Raw genomic sequence first — 21,913 nt, 5'->3', positions numbered from 1 at the left:
GTATTGCACTGTCAACATTATGATTCCTGTGAATTATATAAAGGAAAAGCAGAGAATCCTATTCTAGACAGTTTCCATCTTGGTTACCTTTGAATGAAGCTTATCCTGACCTTGCTAATTGTGTATTTGTTACCCGCCCTCCTCCCAGAGTCTTCAGACTATGAGGTCTATACTAGGAAGTGCTCTGTCTTATGTCATTAGAAGGAGAGGGGAATAAAGGGAAGAGGAGGAATATATTCGATAAAAAGACCCCCCCCCCCCCCAACATGCAACTGTTTTGCCAGCCGATGGCAATGGCAATTAAAGGGCCAGTGCTCCTAAGGTATGTGATAACTCCAAACCATATCAGCAGAAAAGTTTTGAATGCAGGATTAGCATCTTTATAACTTTAATACGCTCAGACCAGTTGCTGCTGAAATTTGATTTTTACGGTGACAATCCCGCTTGAAATGAAGTTCTCACAGGTGAATGGTTAAAGTCATTGGGAAGCTATTTTTTTTTAAAAAGCCAGATACTTACCTAAGGAGAGGGAAGGCTCTGTGTCCTTTAGAGCCTTCCCTCTCCTCTCCCGGTATCCTTGTTGTAGCTTCCCCATTTGAATCCCCTGCTGCTGTTGGCTTCAGGAGCCGAGTCCTTCTCAAGACATGCAGCTCCATACTGCACACTTGTGCTTCTGAAGACTTTCGAAGCCCCCCTTCGGCAGTGGAGACAGCAGTATTTGACCAAATTGGTTGAATACTGCTACGGGGGAGGCAGCGCTGCAATGGGGACGAATTTGTAAACGATTCCCATTCACATTAATGTATATACAGAATGAGTGCCACCTGCTGGTGAACAATGAGCATGTCTTGTAAAATTCCATCCCCTTTATCCGGCAAGCAGAACTCTCAAGCAATCAGTTTAACTTGGCTCCATGGGGGGGGGGGGGGGACATGGATTGGGAGCCTACAGAGGATGCAGCATCACAGCCAGCGGCTGTAATGCTGAATACACACGGTGCGTTCGCGCACTTGATTTCCCGCTCGATTCCCGTCGATTCGTTTATTTCCAACATGTCCGATTTGGATTTCGATGGATCGTAAGGTTGATTCGCATGCAAAGTATGTCAAATCTACCTAATGATCCATCGAAATCCAAATTGGACATGTTGGAAATAAACGAATCGATGGGAATCGAGCGGGAAATCGAGTGCGTGAACGCACCGTGTGTATCCAGCATTAGAAGCAGAGTAGAGAATAGCACCCTGTTCTGATATCAGACAGTCCCAGTCTAAGCCAGATAGCAGGGGTTTTACTATGCAATCACATATGTATTCAATGCCACAAGCAGGTGTGGTCAAGTGAAACAGTACTCCTGACAAGTGTTTTCCCTACATGTTTATTTCTGTAGCCTTGCATTAAGTGCAATGTCAAAGAAGAACACAAGTCAAAATAATGTTTGGGACAAAGTGGGTATGGGTTGAAACTTCTGATGGGATTTTCTGTGACCTGGAGGGGAGATTTTATCTCACATTGAGGTTGATGATCAGGTTGATTCATAGTGAATGAATAGGGAGCCCTAGCGCCAGATTCAAAGATGCTTTTGCTGGGGCTCCGATGAAGACAGGAGAGGGCAGGGGCGGTTACGGCAGGTCCTGCGGCCGGGAGCAATGGGCCAGTAGAGCCTGGCATACAGCACAAATGCTGGGCATGCTGTGGGGACTAGTACCAAAGCAGAACAATTTGGCGCAGGCAAATTTGGGTGTGCCATAGACAGTAATGTGAATTACGGCTATAGCAGCGTTCAGAAGTTAATTTGGGCTCCAGCGAAAGGCGAAGCCCAAATTGCTCAAAAACAGTGCAGTTCGTCCGCCAGCAATAGCTGGCAGCCGAATTACATTTTCCCCCACTATCTATGGTGGCCTGTAGGGGGAATAGTAATTAACACCGCCGGGACTTGTTCAGGACCACAGTAAGCCGTTTATCAGCTTCATCCTGCACCCAAATATGTCAGCAGCGTTTTAACATGTAGCCGACTGGCAGATGAGAACCCTTCCTCAAGATTTAAAGGAGAAGGAAGAACGAAAGAGCAGAGGAGTTTACTCCCATTAAGAAAGTTTTTATTCTACTGTTGTACATTAAAGGCTATACCAGCCTTCATATGTAACAAGGTGTTATTTGAAGTTTAGAGGAGGGGGGCTACATTGTAATGTTTTTTTTTTTTAATGTTTTGCTTGCCCTCCTCCCCTTTCTTAACTTTCATTAAGTCCTTGTCTCCCATGCAGGCTGGTATAGCCAGGATGGCTAAGTCAACCCTTGTTGGGCTCCACCATACCAGCCCACATGGTCCATGTAAGAGAGGGGTGACACAGCCTCCTCCTCTCCTACAGAGCTCTTGTCCAATATCATGGACAAGGGACTCTTCCCCTCCTCTGTATAAGCTTTAGCTGCAGTGGCTTGGCATTAAGTACGATTATTTAACTTGTCGCTGAGAACTTCTAAGTCCTTCTCCAAGATTGATGTCCCCATCTGTATCCCGTGTATTTTGTATGGTGCTAGACCATTGGTACGACCAAAATGCATGACTTAACATTTTTCAACATTGAATTTCATCTTCCATTTATGTGCCCATATAGCCATTCTATCCAGATCCTGTTGCAATATGTCACTGTCTTCCTGAGAGTTGAGGATTCTGCACAGTTTTGTATCATCTTCAAAAATAGCAACATTACTTTCTACTGCATCCACTAGGTCATTAATAAAACATTTTTTGAAGAGTAGTGGGCCCAGTACTGACCCCTGTGGGACCCCACTGCTAACAGTCACCCATTTTGAATGAGATCCATTGACCACAACTCTTTGTTTTCTGTCCATTAGCCAGTTCCCTATCTATGCACACAGACTCTTCCCCAGTCCTTGCATTCTCAACTTTTGCACCAGACTTTTGTGGGGAACGGTGTCAAAGGCCTTTGCAAAGTCCAAGTATATCACATTTACAGCATTCCTAATATCCACATTCGCATTCACTACCTCATAAAAACTGAACATATTAGTCAAACAGGACCTGTGTTTAGTAATACCATGGTGATGCTGAGAAATAAGATTATTTTCTACTATGAAGTCTTGTATTGTATCTCTTAGTAACCCCTCAAATAGTTTGCACACAACTGACATTAAGCTTACAGGTCTATAATTTCCCGGATCTGATTTTTGCCCTTACTAAATAATGGGAAACCGTGAGCTGTACGCCAATCTATTGGAATTCTGCCAGTTGAGAGTATCACAAAAGATAAGATAAAGGGGTTTATTGATAACTGAACTTAATTCCCTTAGGACCCGAGGATGTATGCCATATGGGCCAGATGCCTTATCTATTTTTAATTTATTTAGTCTTGCCTTCACTTCATCCTGCGTTATGTATTTAATATTACAATTGGAGGATTGAGACCCTTCCACATCTGTAATTTGCAACAGCGATGTTTCCCTTGTGAAGACAGAAGCAAAGCAAGCATTTAATAACTCCGCCTTACCTTGGTCATCCACCATTGAGTTCCCACCCTCATCCTTTAGGAGTCCAATACAGTCAACTTTTCTTTTTTAGAAGTTGATGTACTTGTAAAACTTTTTTGGGTTAGAGTTGATATCCCTAGCGATTTGATTTTCAGCTTCAACCTTTGCCAGCCTAATTTGCGCTCCTTGATGCTTAATGCAGCCTTGGACCCTTCCTGTTTTAGGACCTTTCTTTTTCCACTTTATTCTATCTCTAACCTTTCTGTTCACCCATTGAGGCATTTTTTTTATTCCTAGTTGTTTTGTTTCCATATGGGATATATTTACTACAATATTGAATGAGAATTATTTTAAAAGTTTGCCATTTCCCTTCAGTGTCCTTCCCTTGTAATACATATGGTTAATACATTAACCATACAGGTTATGGATGGTTCAATGAATTATCTGTTTTGTTAGTAGTTTAGTATGCCATGCATATCAAGGACCGACAATTGGTAAATTCAGTTCTATGCATACAATCCTTTCTGGTTTGCTACATCTGATTTACAAGTCATATAACATACTGTACCCTATTGCTTAATTTTTATTTGTTGCATTGAATTCTGATTGGAACTTTTTGTATTTTCTTTTTAATAAACTTGATGTGCAACTGGTATGGTCTGTAATCTAAGGCAGTACAAAGCTTGAAGGTAAATTGGAGTTCCACTTGTTGGCTGCAACTGCTGATTATGAAATATTCATAGGTTAAATGTCCAAAGGTAACATTTCAAGGTTTTCTTAAAGAGAATCTGTACTCTAAAATTCTTACACTAAATAGCATACCATTCTATTCATGATGTTCTCCTGGGCCCCTCTGTGCTGTTTCTGCCACTCCCTGCTGCAATCCTGGCTTGCAAATGCCAGTTTTAGGCAGTGTTTACAAACAAGACATGGCTGCTAACCAGAGTGTGATAAGCTGAGAGGAGAGCTTGGAGAGGGTGTGTAAAGCTTCTGCCTATCGTAAGCAGTGCTGCACATTCCACACATTCCAGCCTGAGCCCGACAGAGCCGACAGAAGAAAGAAGATAAGATTTATTACAGAGACAGTGCAACTAGAAAAGGCTGCAGTATGCCAGAGCACATTAGAACAGGTGTAGGAACTTATAGGATAAAAGAAATAAGGCTCAAAATTTTGTTACAGAGTCTCTTTAAACTGGTAAATTGGTTTGTTGACCATTTTTGTCTTTTTTTCAGGTGTAGGCAACCTAACTGAAGCAGTAAAAGAAATAACTCTTGAGTCTCAGGTTTGTATATTTGAAGTCACGGAAAATGTAATACAAATACAGTATATAATTCTGCCACCACGGCTGCGCTGCTCCAACTGGCTGCCGGGTCCCCGGAAGAATAGCGGGGACATGGGGGATCCCGGCGGCCAGGGAAAGACCCCACACTGCCGGGGAGAGAGGCTGGAGTCCCGCTGCGCAGCGAGATCGCGCGCGGGACTCCAAAACTAAAGGTAAAGCTCTGCAATGCCTACCCCGACCTGAGCTCGGGATCACCGCTAACAGCTTCTTTTTTCTACCCCGAGCTCAGGTCGGGAAAACCGGCAAGGAGGTTAAGTTTCAAATTGCTATAAATTAACGAAGACTCTCTTATCATTGAGTTTCAAATGTAATAAAGGACTTTCTAAATGGCAAACTTGTCACGTCCAAATTTTAGTTGATTTTTTTTTAACAAAATTCAACTCTGGGAAGGAAAAGCATTAGATGTGTTTTCTTATTTGATATATTTATATGGAAATACTGTGTGATCTAAATTGGCTTGTCAAATCACAATATGAAAAAAATCTGGCTAAATGGGTTTCATGCACCATGGAAAGCTAATATTTTTCTGAATGCTATAAATTCCCTCCAGCCTGTTTATGAGATATAAGTGTGTGATATATAAAAAACAAAAAGAAACAAAAAAAAAACCCTGTTAAGTAACTCTCAACAGGCTCCAGGCATTAAAGGGAGTTTTTGTAGTTACATTAGTTACTTTATGCTCAAATTTACTTTCTTTAAGTTTCTTAGCAGTGTTTCAAACAGGATGGACCCCAAATGCTGGTGTAATTTTGGTGCATTTTTTTAAGATTCATCATATTAACTGAAATTTTGCACTTGACCCTCAAGGCCCACAGAATGCGTTCATTAACTTTGAGCTAGGAAAAAAAAAGAGAGATTTTATTGAAAATATTGTAAAACATGCTTTTATGTGGTCATAGGATTATTTTTGTCAAATGTTATCATATACTGTATGTAGGTTTTGTTTGTGCTCCTTTCTAAGCATGTTTTATTTGCCAGGAATAATACCACTTGCCCTTATAGTAACTGTCCATGCTATGTTTTTCTCCCAAAGGATTCTGGGAAAGTAATTGGTAGCACAGCTTGCATTGATGACGATGATGAAGAAGGTGAAGCAGCAGATATGGAAGGTGAATTTTTAATGAAATGAATAACCTGTTAAAGGACAACTGTAGTGAGAGTTATATGGTGGCTGCCATATTTATTTCCTTTAAAGAGAACCCGAGGTGGCTTGTAAGAATCCTATTCGCACACAGAGGCTGGGTCTGCATAAAATGCCAAGCCTCTGTTGCTATACTGTTTCCCCCCAGCCCCCCCCCCCCCCCCCCCTGCGCTCTGCTGGCCCCCATAAATCAAACGCTGTGCTAGCGGCATCGCTAGCAGGCTGTTTACTTCTGCAGTGTCACTCTCGCGGCTCCTCGCCTCCTCTATATCGCCGCTCCCCGCCTGTGTCCCTTCCCTCCCCACTGATTGGAGGGAAGGGACGCAGGCGGGGATCGGCGATATAGAGGAGGCGGGGGAGCCGCGAGAGTGACAGTGCAGAGGTCAACAGCCTGCTATCGACACACTACGTGTCGCTAGCATGGTGTTTCATTTATTTAATTTATGGGGGACAGCAGAGCACAGGGGGGGCCTGGGGGGGAACAGTATAGCAACAGAGGTTGGGCATTATATGCAGACCCAGCCTCTGTGTGCTAATAGGATTCTTACAAGCTACCTCGGGTTCTCTTTAAGCAATACCAGTTGTGTGTGTATATATATATATATATATATATATATATATATATATATATATATATATATATATATATATATATATATATATATATATATATATATATATATTCTGTCTGCCTGCAAAGAGAAGTAGAATGCACTTTTTCCCATTATTTTTTGAGATCCCAGGAACTAACCCATTATGTGTTCAGTTGAATTTCAGTTCATTAGAAAACGGTGATTGGTTTTACACTGCTTTGACCCTTTACATCTCTAGAGACTTGTGTGAAAGATTTCTCCAATAGATGTAATTGTCTCTTTTTCAAACAGGAAACATGTAAAAATAACAGACCATTAGTGTGTCGACACACACACACACACACACACACACACACACACACACACACACACACACACGCCTTTCCATTCTATCAGGGCTGTGGAGTCGGAGCAGTTTTGGGTACCTGGAGTTGGAGTGGGTGGTTACATAAACTAAGGAGTCAGTTGGATGATTTTTGTACCAATTCCACGGCTCTGGTAAGTATTACACTAAGGCCACATACACACATCAGACTATAGTCTTTTGAAAATGAAAGATCGCAGACCAATCTTACCACCCTTCATGTAGTATGAGAGCCATACCTCTTGCGCAACCAGCCGGGCTGCAGCTCACTCAAGCTGCTCCAGACCTTGTCTCAGATTTCTACACCTTTAAACCTATTTGTGCTGAAACTGGACCCAAAATACAGAGGAATTCCACCCACCACGACCAAGGCTACAACTACAACCAACCAGAACAATCGGATTACTTTGGATGGCAGAGATTTAAACTGGATTGAAATCCTCCATGAAGTTTACCATTCCTGAACACACCAAGCCTTCTAACAGCTGACCTGAAACAAGACCTTCAACCTCTCTGAAGACTTGATTGCCTGTGATTGCCCTCACTCCACCCTGTGAGTAATCCTTTATACATTATCCAAGGCATATGCACCAAGTGACTATTTTCCACATTTATTTTATCATTTATCATCTAACTCTAAAACAAGAAACTTTACTTAAAATAAATCTATGATCCAACTCTGTGTAGGAATGAAAGGAGTTTGCACAGATCCCCTTTGATCTCAGCAGGAATCCAGAAGTAAAAGCTATCTAAACAAGTCTATTGTCTCTATGTCAGCATACACATACTCATCAAAGGATCTTCTCTCTGCCTGCCCTCCCAAGAATCAATTACAAATTAACACCTCACTAGCTCTCCTCTTAAAATCCTTTGGGATACTCAAGAAAAGCAGAAGGGGGAGGAGAGGTTGTGGATCCAAGTCTAAACAACACAGCTGTCTGAAGGAAAGCTCAATCACAGCCACACTCTGCAATGCCAGATTGATAAATAATAAGACTGCAACTATACATGACCTAATAGAGCTCTCTGATTTGACCTTTTTGACAGAGACCTGGCTTGGGAAACATGCAGGCCCAACTCTTGAAGCAACCGTGCCGACCAATGATTCAGTCTTGCACTGTGAATCAGAATCAGTGAGAGACAAGTATGCAAGGGTGGGGGGGGGGGGGGTTGCCATATGCTTCAGATCCTCTTTGAACATAAGGCCCCTGCCCATAGGCCCCACTGAAACCTTTGAATGTCTTGCAGCCCAACTGTCAGCAGAAGTAAACATCAACATATTGCTCATATACCGCCCCCCCAAAAAAATGGTCCAGCCTTTCTTAAGGAAATATCTGAACTCTTATCCTGCCCAACAGTGGAACACCCTAGATGGATCATCCTGGGAGACTTCAATGCATGGGTGGATGATCACGACTCCCGCCTAGGAAGTGAAGTACTTCTCATAATGAGTGAACTGGGTTTCTCTCAGGCTGTCAACCTCCCCACCCACAAGAAAGGGCACACCCTGGATCTTTTATTTAATTCCGGACTTTTAATATCACACATGGATATAAACCCAGTGGTATGGTCAGACCACCACACCATCCACTTCTCTCTGACAGCACCAGCGATAAAACACAGAGGGAAAGAACTCATAAAATACCGTTCTCTGAAAGATGTCTCACCCCAGCACGTTCAGAATACCCTCAACTTCGACGCATTAACCAATCATTGCGCAGACCCAGACTCCATGGTCCTGATGTACAACCATGCAGTGTCATCTGCCTATGACGCCCTTGCTCCAGTTCGCATTAAACGGTCTACACCACTTCACCATGCACGGTGGTTTGACAGCTCACTAAAGGACCTAAAGAAAGAAGTGCGCAGACTAGAAAGGAAGTGGCGAAAATCTCAGAATTCAAAAGATAAACACACCCTTGTCTCTCACCTGGAAAGCTACCAAAATGCGATCACCAAGAAAAAATCCTCCTACCTATCACAGGAGATCGCAAAGGCCGCCAACAGGCCAGCCCAACTATTTCGCACAGTTGATAGACTATGTAACCCATCCTGTCTAAAACCTGCTATAACTACCTCAAAGGAGCTATGCGAGAAATTTGCTTGCTACTTTGCTGACAAAGTATCCTCTATTCGGTCTCTCATTCAGTCCACAGCACCTAAGACTTATTCACTTCCTGGAAATAGTGGCAAAAACAACCTAACACCTTGGACTGACTTCAAAAGTACTAGTGAGGAAGAGATCTCAGACATCCTCCGTCGCCTCCGCCAGACAACCTGCTACCTGGACCCTGGACCAACTAAACATATGCTGAAATGCCCTGACCTGCTTGGTCGAGCATTTCACAAAATAGTAAATTGCTCTCTGCAAGCAGGGAGGTTTCCTACCTCTCTAAAAGAAGGAATCATCAAGCCCCTTCTTAAAAAACCTTCCATGGATCCAGATGCTATGAGCAGCTACAGACCTGTCTCCAACCTCCCCTTCTTAGGTAAAGTTATTGAAAAGGCTGTCTATCTGCAACTTGAAACCAGGCTGTCAGTAAACAACATCCTGGACCCTCTACAATCTGGCTTTAAGAAACACCACAGCTGTGAAACAGCCCTCATCCAAGTCTGCAACGATCTGCTCATGGCAAGGGACAGAGGGGAATGCTCCATCCTAATCCTGTTGGATCTCTCAGCGGCTTTTGATACAGTTGACCATGAAATCCTGCTTAACAGACTGCAGGAGTACTGTGGCATCAGTGGTTCAGTCCTCCAGTGGTTCAGATCATTCCTGACTGACAGAACACAGAGAGTATCCCTAGGTCCTATAATGTCCAAACCTGCACCTCTACAATTCGGAGTGCCACAAGGATCAATCCTATCCCCTCTGCTGTTTGCAATCTACATGTTGCCACTCGGTACACTTATCCTACGTCATGGCCTGACGTACCACTGCTACGCCGATGACACACAGCTATACCTGTCCTTCAAACCTGGTGGAACAGACCCCACCCCAAAAATAAACTCTTGCTTAGCTGAGCTACAGGCATGGATGAATGATAACTGGTTGAAACTGAACGCTGACAAAACTGAGGTCCTGTTTGTTCAAAGCCAGCACTCGCCATCAAAACAGCTCTATCCTAAAGCAACACCAATCAGGATTGGGAATTCAGACATAAACAGCTCCAACCTTGTGCGCAGCCTTGGCGTACTAATCGATGGGGAATTGAGTTTCAGAAACCAAATTTCATCTGTAGTTAAATCTTCCTTCTTTCATCTGAAAAACATTGCAAAGATTAAACATCTGATTCCCCCAGAGGATCTTCCAACCCTAGTCCACGCCTTCATCACATCACGGCTGGACTACTGCAATGCCCTTTATGCTGGCCTCCCCAAAAAGGACCTGCGTCGCCTGCAATTAGTGCAGAATGCTGCTGCCAGATTGCTAACAAACCAGCCTCGCCACTGTCACATTACTCCGATCCTTCGCTCACTGCACTGGCTACCAGTAGAATGGAGAATACTCTTCAAGATTGGACTGCTGACATTCAAATCCCTGCACAATCTGGGCCCTGGATACATGGAGGACCTGCTGAAGCTGCACCACACCTCTCACAACCTCAGATCAGCAAGTTCTATAAATTTGGTCACTCCCAGAGTGCACCTCAAAAAATCTGGAGATAGAGCCTTCTGTCATGCTGCGCCTACTCTTTTGGAACTCCCTGCCACACCCAGTAAAGACAGCACCATCCCTGGAGCTATTCAAATCCAGACTGAAAAGCCACCTGTTTAGCCTAGCATTTCCAGACTTATAAAATTCTTCCTCTGTACCACGATGGTCGGAGCCATGCTTATGCGCTTTGAGTCCCATGGGAGAAAAGCGCTTTACAAATGTTATTGTTGTTGTTGTTGATACCTACATAGTCTATTCTATGGAGCTGAACTCCCCATCAGACAGAAATCTTTGCAAGATGCTGCACACAAAGATGCTGTACAGACACAAAAGATCAGTATCTGCAAAAGATCTATTCCTGCCAAAGATCCGTTCCTGCAAAATGCATTCATAGTCTGTGATATCTGCAGATCCTCATACACATCTTGTTTAACTGACATTCATCTGCAGATCAGACAATCATCTGCAGACCTGAAAATCCATCCTGGTGGATCTGCAGATGAATGTCTGTTAAACAAGGTGTGTATGATGATCTGCAGATATCATAGACTATGAATTCATTTGCAGGAACGGATCTTTTGCAGGAACAGATCTTTTGCAGCTACAGATCTTTTGTGTCTGTACAGCATCTTTGTGTGCAGCATCTTGCAAAGATTTTTGTCTGATGGGTAGTTCAGCTCCATAGAATAGACTGTGTAGGTATGGCTCTCATACTACATGGAAGGGGGTAAAATTGGTCTGTGATCTTTCATTTTCCAAAGACTATGGTCTGATGTGTGTATGAGCCTTAAGAAGTCGGGGGAGTCGGAGCAATTTTGGGTATCTGGAGTTGGTGGTTTCATAAACTGATGATTTTTGTACCGACCCCACAGTCCTGCATTCTGTATTGATGTCTCCTTTGCAGAGGCAGGGGATTATGTCTCCTGGAGGCTTTGAACTTGGTTGCTGTGTGCAGAAAGTTTATTTTTTATAGATTTAGCACAGATCGTAGTTATAGAGACAGCCTGTTGCTTGTTGGTCTACTCCTGGTGTTCTCCTGACCTTTTCTTGCTTTTTAAACATTAAAGAGGAACTCCAGTGAAAATAATGTAATAAAAAAGTGCTTCATTTTTGGCAATAATTATGTATAAATGATTTAGTCAGTGTTTGCTCATTATAAAATTTTTTAAATTCCTGATTTATATTCTGACATTTATCACATGGTGACATTTTTACTGTTGGCAAGTAATGTAGCTGCTGCTTGCTGTTTTGGCAGTTGGAAACAGCTGTAAACAGCTATTTTCCACAATGCAACAGGGTTCACAGACAGGAAACTGCCAAGAGTACGTACTCAGAATTTCTTTGTGGGAGGGGTTTCACCACAATATCAGCCATACAGCGCCCCCTGATGGGTCTGTTTGTGAAAAGGAATAGATTTCTTACGTAAAAGGGGGTATCAGCTACTGATTGGGATAAAGTTCAATTCTTGGTCAGAGTTTCTCTTTAAGCTGAAGTAGGGTGGCAAGAGGGATGATAGCGTTTGCAGCTTTGCAGTATCTCCCCAATGATTTCCTTGCTGTAATCTGGTAGTGCAGAAGGAGGACATCCTCTGAGCTTTTAGTGGCATGTCTAGCAATTTTTGAGTGATCCATTTCCATGTAATGGGACATTCCTGCATTTTGGATCCATCCCTTCCAGCACAAGTGGCAGGGAATTCAGATGAGCAAAACGATGTGCATATGGATGGGATTTTACTCCCAAAGATATTTTGGTGTTGGGGTCCAAATTTTGTCTATTGAACAACAGGTCCTGGTGCCTTAAAGGGATCCAAGCAGTTTTATTTTTCTGCAGTTTGTCCTAGCTTCTAATAGCTGTAGGAGCTGCCCCCCCCCCCTTTTCCCTTTCCCTCTGCCATTATTTATTCAAGGGAAGGTGTGAAGGTAATCAAGTGTGACTCTCTAAACCTTTTGAAGTACATTGTCATTTTGTTTGCTTATTGTTACTGCTAATTACTGCAATCCTTATCTGCTTTCTCTTTCTGTGGAGAGCAGTCTGGTGGACATAGGGCATTTAAATGTAAAAAGAAGAGGTAGAATAGAAATTTTTTTTTTTTGTACAAAAATTACTTTGTTAATGTGCATCTTTAACCTCCTTGGCGGTAACCCCGTGTGTGACACGGGGTAAGCCACCGGAGGGTGCCGCTCAGGCCCTGCTGGGCGATTTACATAATTTTTTGTTTTTGCTACATGCAGCTAGCACTTTGCTAGCTGCGTGTGCATAACGATCGCCGCCGCGCCATGTTCAGAACGGGATTCCCTGCCGGGTAAAAGCGCCGGCGGCGATCGGAGGGGTGGGAGGGATAGCGAAGGGAGGGGGGAAGCATGTTGCTACATCCTTTAAAAAAATTTTTTTTTAAAAAGAGTGCTGCCCACTGGCGGATTTATTGTACCGCCAGGGAGGTTAATGTGCTACTGAGATGGCCTGGGTGCTAAAAATGGTGCTTGGTTCACTTTAATATACTGTAGTGTTCGAACCCTGTAGAACCAGCTTATCTGCTCCATCATGCTTCAGGGTAAAAGACCATTATATTTATATTCTCTTTTTTTGTGGGCTGATTTAAAAAACGTGGTTACTTACATTCGTTTTGTTGATAACTTTGTTTTGGGTGCATTCTGTTTTATGTTATGACTACTGCACCTGTTAAATTAAAGGCCAGGTTTAATGCACTTCTATCTGCAATGTAAAGTTGTTGCCTACTTATGCTAACATAGTTTGTCAGTTTTGTATGTCTAAATTCTTAAAGAGCCATCACCTTCCTATATAAGAATGAGGGAACTGCTACTCTAAATTCATTTTAAATCTGACATGGCTTAAACCTAAATCTTTTGAGTCAGGAATTGGAACCTCAGAAGTAGTTCAGCCTAGGGAATTTACTGTTTTGATATTAATTGATGCTGCTTTGTTGCCTAACTCAGTGGTTACCAAACTTTTTGGGGTGAAGGCACCCTTGGTGGCTTTGAAATTTTTTCAAGGCACCCCTCTGCAAAAACAACTACTGAAATGCCATTATGACCCTTATCAAGCGACGACCCACTCCAAGTAGCTAGTGATGCTTATTAGGCACCATGCTTCCTCTCAGGTTCAACTTCACCCATGGTTGCGGGGACTAAAGGTTAATTAGCAGGTAATGCAGCCACATTGTATATCAATGCGCGGTTGCATTACCTGATGGTATTGCATAAAGGATCGGGATGCATGCCGAGGCACCCCTGAAAGGTGCCCGAGGCGCACCAGGGTGCCGCGGCACCCAGTTTGAGAACCCCTGGCCTAACTCATTCAAAGTTGAAAAGGTGGAAGAATTTGCTATGAAGTGAACATCCAAATCAGGAATGTCAAACTCAAGGACCGAGGTCTTTGTTCATTTTTGGCACAGCTCAAATTAATTGATGGGACTAAATCAGGAAAGGTGTGATTCATGTAGTAGAAAAACACATTTCACAATTTCTCACTCCATCCTAAACACTAGCATGCATATGGCAATCGAGGGTTGGAGTTTGACACCTGTGATCTAAATTCAGTGACCAACTGAAGACCTTTTTAACACATGTTAATGTTAATAGTTCATTACAAAGTTTACCAAAGCAAGAATAATAAATAGAGAAGAAAATAAGTTTGCAGGAAAAATAAAGCACTCACTGCTCTCAACTGGGGTTGCAACGGTATGACATTCCACGATATGATAACCGTAAAAAAAAAAAAAAATACCACGGTATGATGGTATATGGTATTTTACAATTATTTAGTCCCCACCCCAGTAGTAGGTGGCTTCAGCATAGGTAGCCAGGAATAGGTGTAGGCAGGATAGATGGCTGCAGAATAGGTAGCCAGGGATAGGTGTAGGCAGGATACATGGCTGCAGAATAGGTAGCCAGAGATAGGTGTAGGCAGGATAGATGGCTGCAGCATAGGTAGCCAGAGCTAGGTGTAGGCAGGATAGATGGCTGCAGCATAGGTAGCCAGAGCTAGATGTAGGCAGGATAGGTGGCCACAGCATAGGTAGACAGAGCTAGGTGTAGGCAGGAAAGGTGGCCGCAGCATAAATAGCCAGAGCTAGGTGTAGGTAGAATAGATGGCTGCAGAGTAGGTAGCCATGGATAGGTGTAGGCAGGATAGATGGCCGCAGAATAGGTAGCCAGAGATAGGTGTAGGCAGGATAGATGGCTGCGGTATAGGTAGCCAGAGCTAGGTGTAGGCAGGATAGATGGCTGCCGCATAGGTAGCCAAAGCTAGGTGTAGGCAGGATAGGTGGCCACAGCATAAGTAGCCAGAGCTAGGTGTAGGTAGGATAGATAGCTGCAGAATAGCTAGCCAGGGATAGGTGTAGGCAGGATAGATGGCCACAGAATAGGTAGCCAGAGCTAGGTGTAGGCAGAATAGGTGGCCGCAGCATAGGTAGCCAGAGTTAAGTGTAGGCAGGATAGTTGGCTGCAGAATAGGTAGCCAGGGATAGATGTAGGCAGGATAGATGGCTGCAGAATAGGTAGCCAGAGCTAGGTGTAGGCAGGATAAATGGCTGCAGAATAGGTAGCCAGAGCTAGGTGTAGGCAGGATAAATTGCTGCAGAGCTAGGTGTAGGCAGGATAAATTGCTGCAGAATAGGTAGCCAGAGCTAGGTGTAGGCAGGATAAATGGCTGCAGAATAGGTAGCCAGATCTAGGTGTAGGCAGGATAAATGGCTGCAGAATGGGTAGCCAGAGCTAGGTGTAGGCAGGATAAATGGCTGCAGAATAGGTAGCCAGAGCTAGGTGTAGGTAGGATAGATGGCTGCAGAACAGGTAGCCAGAGCTACATGTAGGCAGGATAGATGGCCGAAGCATAGGTAGCCAGAGCTAGGTTTAGGCAGGGTAGATGGCTGCAGAATAGGTAGCCAGGGATAGATGTAGGCAGGATAAATGGCCACAGAATAGGTAGCCAGGGATAGATGTAGGTTCCCACAGTATGGGGGGGGGGGGGGGGAATGCAGCAACAGGGGTTACAAATACTCACTTGCCAGGCCAGTCCTCATGCTGTACTGGCTTCACTCTGCTTCCTGTTCTTGCATCATCTCCTTGTAATAGCGCCCATGGGGCACTGTTCCAGGGAAGTGTGAGGCCAGAACAGGAAGTAGAATGAAGCCTGTACAGCGTGGAGGAGGAGGCTGCCAGCAAGTGAGTATTTACTTATCCCCGCCGCTGTCCGTGCGCTCATTGCTGCGTTGCATCCCCGCCGCTACGTTTAGCTGCATGCTTGTTTCAGGTGTGTGATTCAAGCATTACTGCAGCCAGAAAGTTCAGCAGGACAGTCAGGTAACTGGTATTGTTTAAAAGGAAATAAATATGGCAGACTCCATATACCTCTTGCTTCAGGTTTTCTTTAAGCACTTTTGTCCCAAATTTAAGCTGGGGACCAGCCACCTGGTGGTTCTGTACACTCTGTGGTACACTGGCAATGTCCTGATGATTGGATTTTATAACATCCACAGATCTATGAGGTTAAATCGCTCCACTTGCCTCAGTCTGGTGGTGGATAGTGCTGCACTTTTGACAGCTGTGCTCTTGGCCACCTGTGTCTATGTGTGTGTGGGCAGGAGGATTGTGTGCAGTGCTAAGGACTGAGAAGACAGGTGCAGACAGGGGATATTTAACAGCTTGCACAGCATTGTACAGCAGACAAGCACCTGGAATCCTACCTAATAAAAGCTAAGTGTCGCTGCGTCCAGCAGTTTTATCCCTGTGTCCCAGGATTTTTGTCACTGTGCATGTGCGCAGTAACGCACAGCTGGGACCAGGGAGCTGGACGGGCGGGCGAGGTGGGCGGGTGCGGGCGCAGGTGAGCCGGAATGTCACAGCATGTGGCTGCTGGAGCCAGGGACCTGTTAACATGGAGACTGCAGCGCCTATGGCAGCTGAAGGCTGTCCCAGTGCTCAGTCAGATGCTCCTGCAGGCTAGTGGCTGGGAGAGGCGGTCAGGCTTCTGAGCAGGGTGGGTAGTAAAGCAGCTGCATACTGTCAGATCCATGCCAATTGGTGCACAGCAAAGGGCTGATAGTTCTGTGCTGTGCTATTCTTGGCTGCGTTGGCGGGGTTTGCGATAGGAAATAATAGGTCAGTAGAGTTATGCAGGAGAGGCTTAGGCCCTGTTCACATTAGCGTTTTTTCCGGAACGTATACTGTACAAATGGAACGGATGTGAATGGATCCAATGTTAACCAATGGATCCATTCACATGAGTCCGTTGATACGGATACGTTCCGGTCCCTGGACCTAAAAATTGCTGCAGGCCCTAATTTTCCGGACCGTTCTGCTTAGCGGAACGGATCCAGACAAAAATGCAGCAGCATTGGAGGCAATGGGAAAAGGAACGAAGAAACGGACCGTTCCACGGGGGATGGGGACATGGGCCGACGCGAATCTAGCGACGGGAGGGTGCAGCAGCCGGGCGGGTGGGCTAGGGAGGGCTTATACATTCCTAATCTTCCGTAGCAGCCGGCGGTAGAGGCTTCCGTCGTCTTCCACATCATGTGACTAGTCACATGACGCGCTGTGTAGTCACAGCGGAAGAAGAGGAACCCTCTACCGCTGGCTGCTGCAGAAGATTAGGTATGTATTTGCTGAATGAAAACGGATCCGATCAATCATTGATCAGATCCGTTTTCATATGTGAACCGAGCCACGGACTGAGCCATCCGGATCTGGTGAAGCGGAGACCGGATCCGCTCACCAGATCCTTTTGGCCTCTTTTGCAGTTGTGAACCGGGCTAAGGGCTGGTTCAGGCGCTCTGTGCGGTTCTTGCTTAATTGCTTTTCTTACCATCAGATATGAAATGTGGTTATGAATGGATGACATGGACAAGTTTAATTTGAGATTTATAACTACTAAGTAACATTTTATACATGTTGTACTACATTGGACTACATAGCTTGGCACCAGTAAGAATAATATGTTTAATATAGAGCAATAAAGGTTTGTGGGGGTAACATAACACCTTGTTTTTATTTTCAGAATATGAAGAAAGTGGGCTGCTGGAAGCTGATGATGTAAGCATTATAATTAACATTTTAATAGATTTTCTACTGATTTTTATATTGATACGTAATCTGTAAGATGATCTTTATTCTTTTTAGCAAAAGCGATTTTGCGATTTATTGCCATTTTGTGTTTATTTTCCCGTTTCTCTCAAATATGTAATATGCTTCAGGTGCAAATGACATGTTATTAATATACAGCAATAACTTTTTATTACCTATGCCATTAAAGTGATACATATATTATTTTTCTTCAGGACAAACTAGGCTTTCTTTTGGCAATATTCTTAATTTCACAGGCACTCGATCAAGGAAAATTAGGTGTAAATCCAAAAATTGCACATTATTTTATATTTCCCCCTTCCTAATTTTTACATGACAAATGCTCCAGTTGTAAAACACTTAAAAATACATTAGTTGGCTCGTCTCAATTAAAATGATACCATACATGTCATACGTCATCACTAGTTTAGCATGTAGCATACCATTATCGCCAGCCTGTGCGTCTGTGGGGACCCACTGCTGTATAGATGAATTGCTAGGCAACATTTCGATGTATCTACAGTAACAGTAAAAAGTATGTGAACCCTTTAGAATTATTTGGATTTCTGCACAAATTGGTCATAAAGGGTTTGATTCACTAACCGGCCCTAAGTGTTAGTGTGCGCAAACCACGGCGTTAGGTGGTTTGCGCCCACACAGTGAAAATAATCCCGCTCACTGCGCGCGCAGCGCAGATAATAGTGCGCAATGCTGGCCCTTAAAAGTCGCACCCGATGCGACAAAAATGATGCATCGGGTGCCCCGTTAAGCAGCGCTATGATGCCCCACTTCGGGGTCACCCGATGCGTAATTTTCGTTGCATCGGGTGCGACTTTTAAGGCCCAGCGGGTGCAACGTTATCGTCGCACCGCGCACTAATATCGGCGCTAGTGCACGGGGCCGTGCGCAAATTAGGTTTGTGCACACTAGCAGCCAAAAAAGGCTTTTAACACCAGCGCTAACACTTAGCACCGGTTAGTGAATCAAGCCCAAAATGTAATCTGATCTTCATCTAAGTCACAACCATAGACAATCAAAGTCTGCTTAAACCAATACCACACAAATAATTAAATGTTTCCATGCTTTTATTGAACACACCACACACCATGTAAACATTCACAGTACGGGTGGAAAAAGTATGTGAGCCACTAGACTAATGACATCTCTAACAGCTAATTAGAGTGAGGTGTTAGCCAGCTGGTGTCCGATCAATGAGATGAGATTGGAGGTGTTGGTTACAGTTGCCCTATAAAAAAAAAAAACGCACACACCAGTTTTGGGTTTGCTTTTCCCAAGGAGCATTGCCTGATGTGAATGATGCCTCACACAAAAGAGCTCTCAGAAGACCTACGATTAAGAATTGTTGACGTGCATAAAGCTGGAAAGGGTTATAAAAGTATCCCCAAAAGCCTTGCTGTTCATCAGTCCATAGTAAGAAAAGTTATCTATAAATGGAGAAAGCCTAGCACTGCTGCTACTTTCCCTAGGAGTGGCCATCCTGTAAAGATGACTGCAAGAGCACAGCGCAGAATGTTCAATGAGGTGAAGAAGAATCCTAGAGTGTCAGCTAAAGACTTACAAAAGTCTCTGGCAAATGCCTATATCCCTGTTAGCGAATCTTTGATACATAAAACACTAAACAAGACTGGAGTTCATGGGAGGATACCACAGAGGAAGCCACTGCTGTCCCAAAAAAACGTTGCAGCATGGTTAAAGTTTCCAAAAGGGCACCTGGATGTTCCACAGCAGTACTGGCAAAATATTCTGTGGACAGATGAAACCAAAGTTGAGTTGTTTAGAAGAAACACACAACACTACATGTTTGATTCACTAAACCGTGCTATTTTATAGCACGCGTGTTAGGAAATAAGTAAAATGTGAGATAGAATAAAGGAGGGATGTGACCTGGTTGAATACAAACCAATCTTAATTAAAAAATGTTTACAAAACTTTATTGATTATATATCAAAATTTATAAAAGCATAAAACATGAGACAACTCCCACCACACAACCCACCATCCACATGGACCTACCCATAACCCCCCAGGGTACCCCATTCCTCCCAATTCCTGCCACTCTAATATATCATGTGCACATGAACCGGTTATCAAACTGCGCAATTTCTGTCTGAACACAAAAAATGGAGAAAAAGAGGTGTTTGATTGTACAAATTCCTCAACGATGGTCCACAGAATCAGCCTGTGAACTTCCACTGGAAATTCCACTTAATTACTGCCTGCTGAAAAGCAGATAGATAGTCCACATAGCAGAGGATCACAGATTTAATACAACCCATGTAGATGTATCAGCCAAAACAGGGCAGAGTGAGATCTTCATGTCTCCATATACTTGAGAATCACCACAGCTTTTATTTTTTATAAAAGGATCCACAGTAACAAGCCCACTGTATATATCAGCCAATATGATGTGAAAGCAAAAAGACTGAAGCAGCAGTTCAACATATGTTAGTGCAGCATGTAGCAAGCAGATCATGAAAGAATGCTTTCAAGCCAGAGTTCAAACATCATAAGTAGGCATATTAGCTCTGTTATAGGCACATTATATGCAGCTCAGCCCAGCAAGGGGCAACAGCTCCACTTGAATCAGTGTGTCATAGCATGCTGATCGCATCAAACATCAGGTTCATGCATAGGTAGCATATGTATACAGCCAGACTGTTATGGTTCCTTGCAGAGGCAATATCTGTGCCCATTGGGCTCTTACTGCGTCCTGAGTGGAGAGTTCCTAATGGCTTGTGGCGAATTCCGCTCAAGTTGTCCAAAAGAGACAGTGCTGGGAAGAGGGAGGCCAGAGTCCCGTGAGGGCCGTGGAAGAGAACGGGACAGGCGTGCTGATGGCGGAGGACATCGTCCTCAATCGATTTCGCCGGCTCTTCCAGCTTCTTCAGGAGGCGTGTCCCTCCACTCGTGACCCTGCAGCTAAGTGAGCCGCCGTCCAATCCGGCCGCAGATACGGCATCTCCCGCCCCCACCCCAGGGCCCCTGCGAGCGGGAGGGCGGGGCAGGCAGACACGGCGGGCACGCCCAACAGCGTGCCCGACGCATCCGCCAAGCCCCCCCCCCTTGCACGCCGGCCCAGGGGAAGGGGCAGGAGACACCAGAGGGCAGCCGGATCTGACGGCGGCAACACAAAGGCAGCAGGCATCCAATACATATCAACAGCTGAACGGAGCAGAATGCTCCCAGTGTTCAATCTACGTACTCGACCTAGTAAACAATAATAATACATGTACACTAAGGTACAGAGGCCAACATTACTTAAAACTAAAATATATGAATATACAATATATCTATATTGCCACCTCTCACAGCATTGTGGATCCTATCCAAGCCGACAAACCGTACATGTTGAAAACTACCTCCATGAACCGACTTGAAGTGTCTTGCCACGGGAGTGAGATTAGTTAAATTAGTGCTTTTCATGCTTGTAATGTGTTGCGAAATTCGTGAACGAAATTCATTTTTAGTCTTTCCCACATAGAACGCCCCGCATGGGCAGATTAACAGATAGATCACTAAAGAAGTACTACAATTAACATAATGTGGGAAATGCCATATGCGGCCATCTGGTAGACTGACCGATTTGCCCACCTGGATATATCGACATACTGAGCAACCGCCACAAGTGAACGTGCTAGTTGCCTTACAGTGTTTTGTGCTGGCTTGGGGATCCACAAAGTGACTGTTAACCAAAAAATCTCGTAGAGATGGTGCTCTACGGAATGAAAAGAAAGGGGTTTTTGTTACAATAGTGCTTAGTTTGGTATCATTGACAAGGATGTGCCAGTGTTTCTCTAAAATTTTAGAAACGTCTTGGTCTTGGTACTGCGCAGAGAATTTTGTGCAGAATCTCACAGCCTCTAATTTATCTCGAGCAGTATGTCTATTCGTCTCCAATAGTGCAGTCCTATTACTGGTTTCTGCCCTTTTGTGCGCCTTTATAAGGGTCCTATCCTTATAACCCCTTTGTCTGAATCTGGACCTCAGCTGAACAGCCTCATTCCGAAAAACATCGTTTTGTCGGACCCGTAAATATTGTCCGGTAGGGATTCCTTTGATGGTATGACTGGGATGAAAGCTTTCAGCTCTTAATAGTGCGTTTGTTGCAGTCTCTTTTCTATTTAGGCGTGTGGAAATGAGGCCGTCAGCCGAGACCAGAATCTGAAGATCCAAAAATGGGACCTCAACATGGCTCATATGCATGGTGAATCTCAAATTCC

The 21,913-nt window shown here is 44.1% G+C and overlaps 1 protein-coding gene across 1 annotated transcript in view; it reads left to right on the top strand.

The window, feature by feature from the left end:
• ATG3 (autophagy related 3) overlaps positions 1 to 21,913 on the top strand; it is a 130,772-nt gene that overhangs the window by 74,103 nt on the left and 34,756 nt on the right. Inside the window, exons 7-9 of the mRNA XM_068269828.1 lie at positions 4,722 to 4,771; positions 5,865 to 5,940; positions 17,608 to 17,642. Coding sequence (XP_068125929.1) covers positions 4,722 to 4,771; positions 5,865 to 5,940; positions 17,608 to 17,642 — 161 coding nt within the window. The remainder of the gene's footprint in view (positions 1 to 4,721; positions 4,772 to 5,864; positions 5,941 to 17,607; positions 17,643 to 21,913) is intronic.

This window comes from Hyperolius riggenbachi, chromosome 2 (assembly GCF_040937935.1).
Source record: "Hyperolius riggenbachi isolate aHypRig1 chromosome 2, aHypRig1.pri, whole genome shotgun sequence".
NCBI classification, from domain to species: Eukaryota; Metazoa; Chordata; class Amphibia; order Anura; family Hyperoliidae; genus Hyperolius; species Hyperolius riggenbachi.
This window is presented reverse-complemented; position numbering and strand designations above follow the sequence as displayed.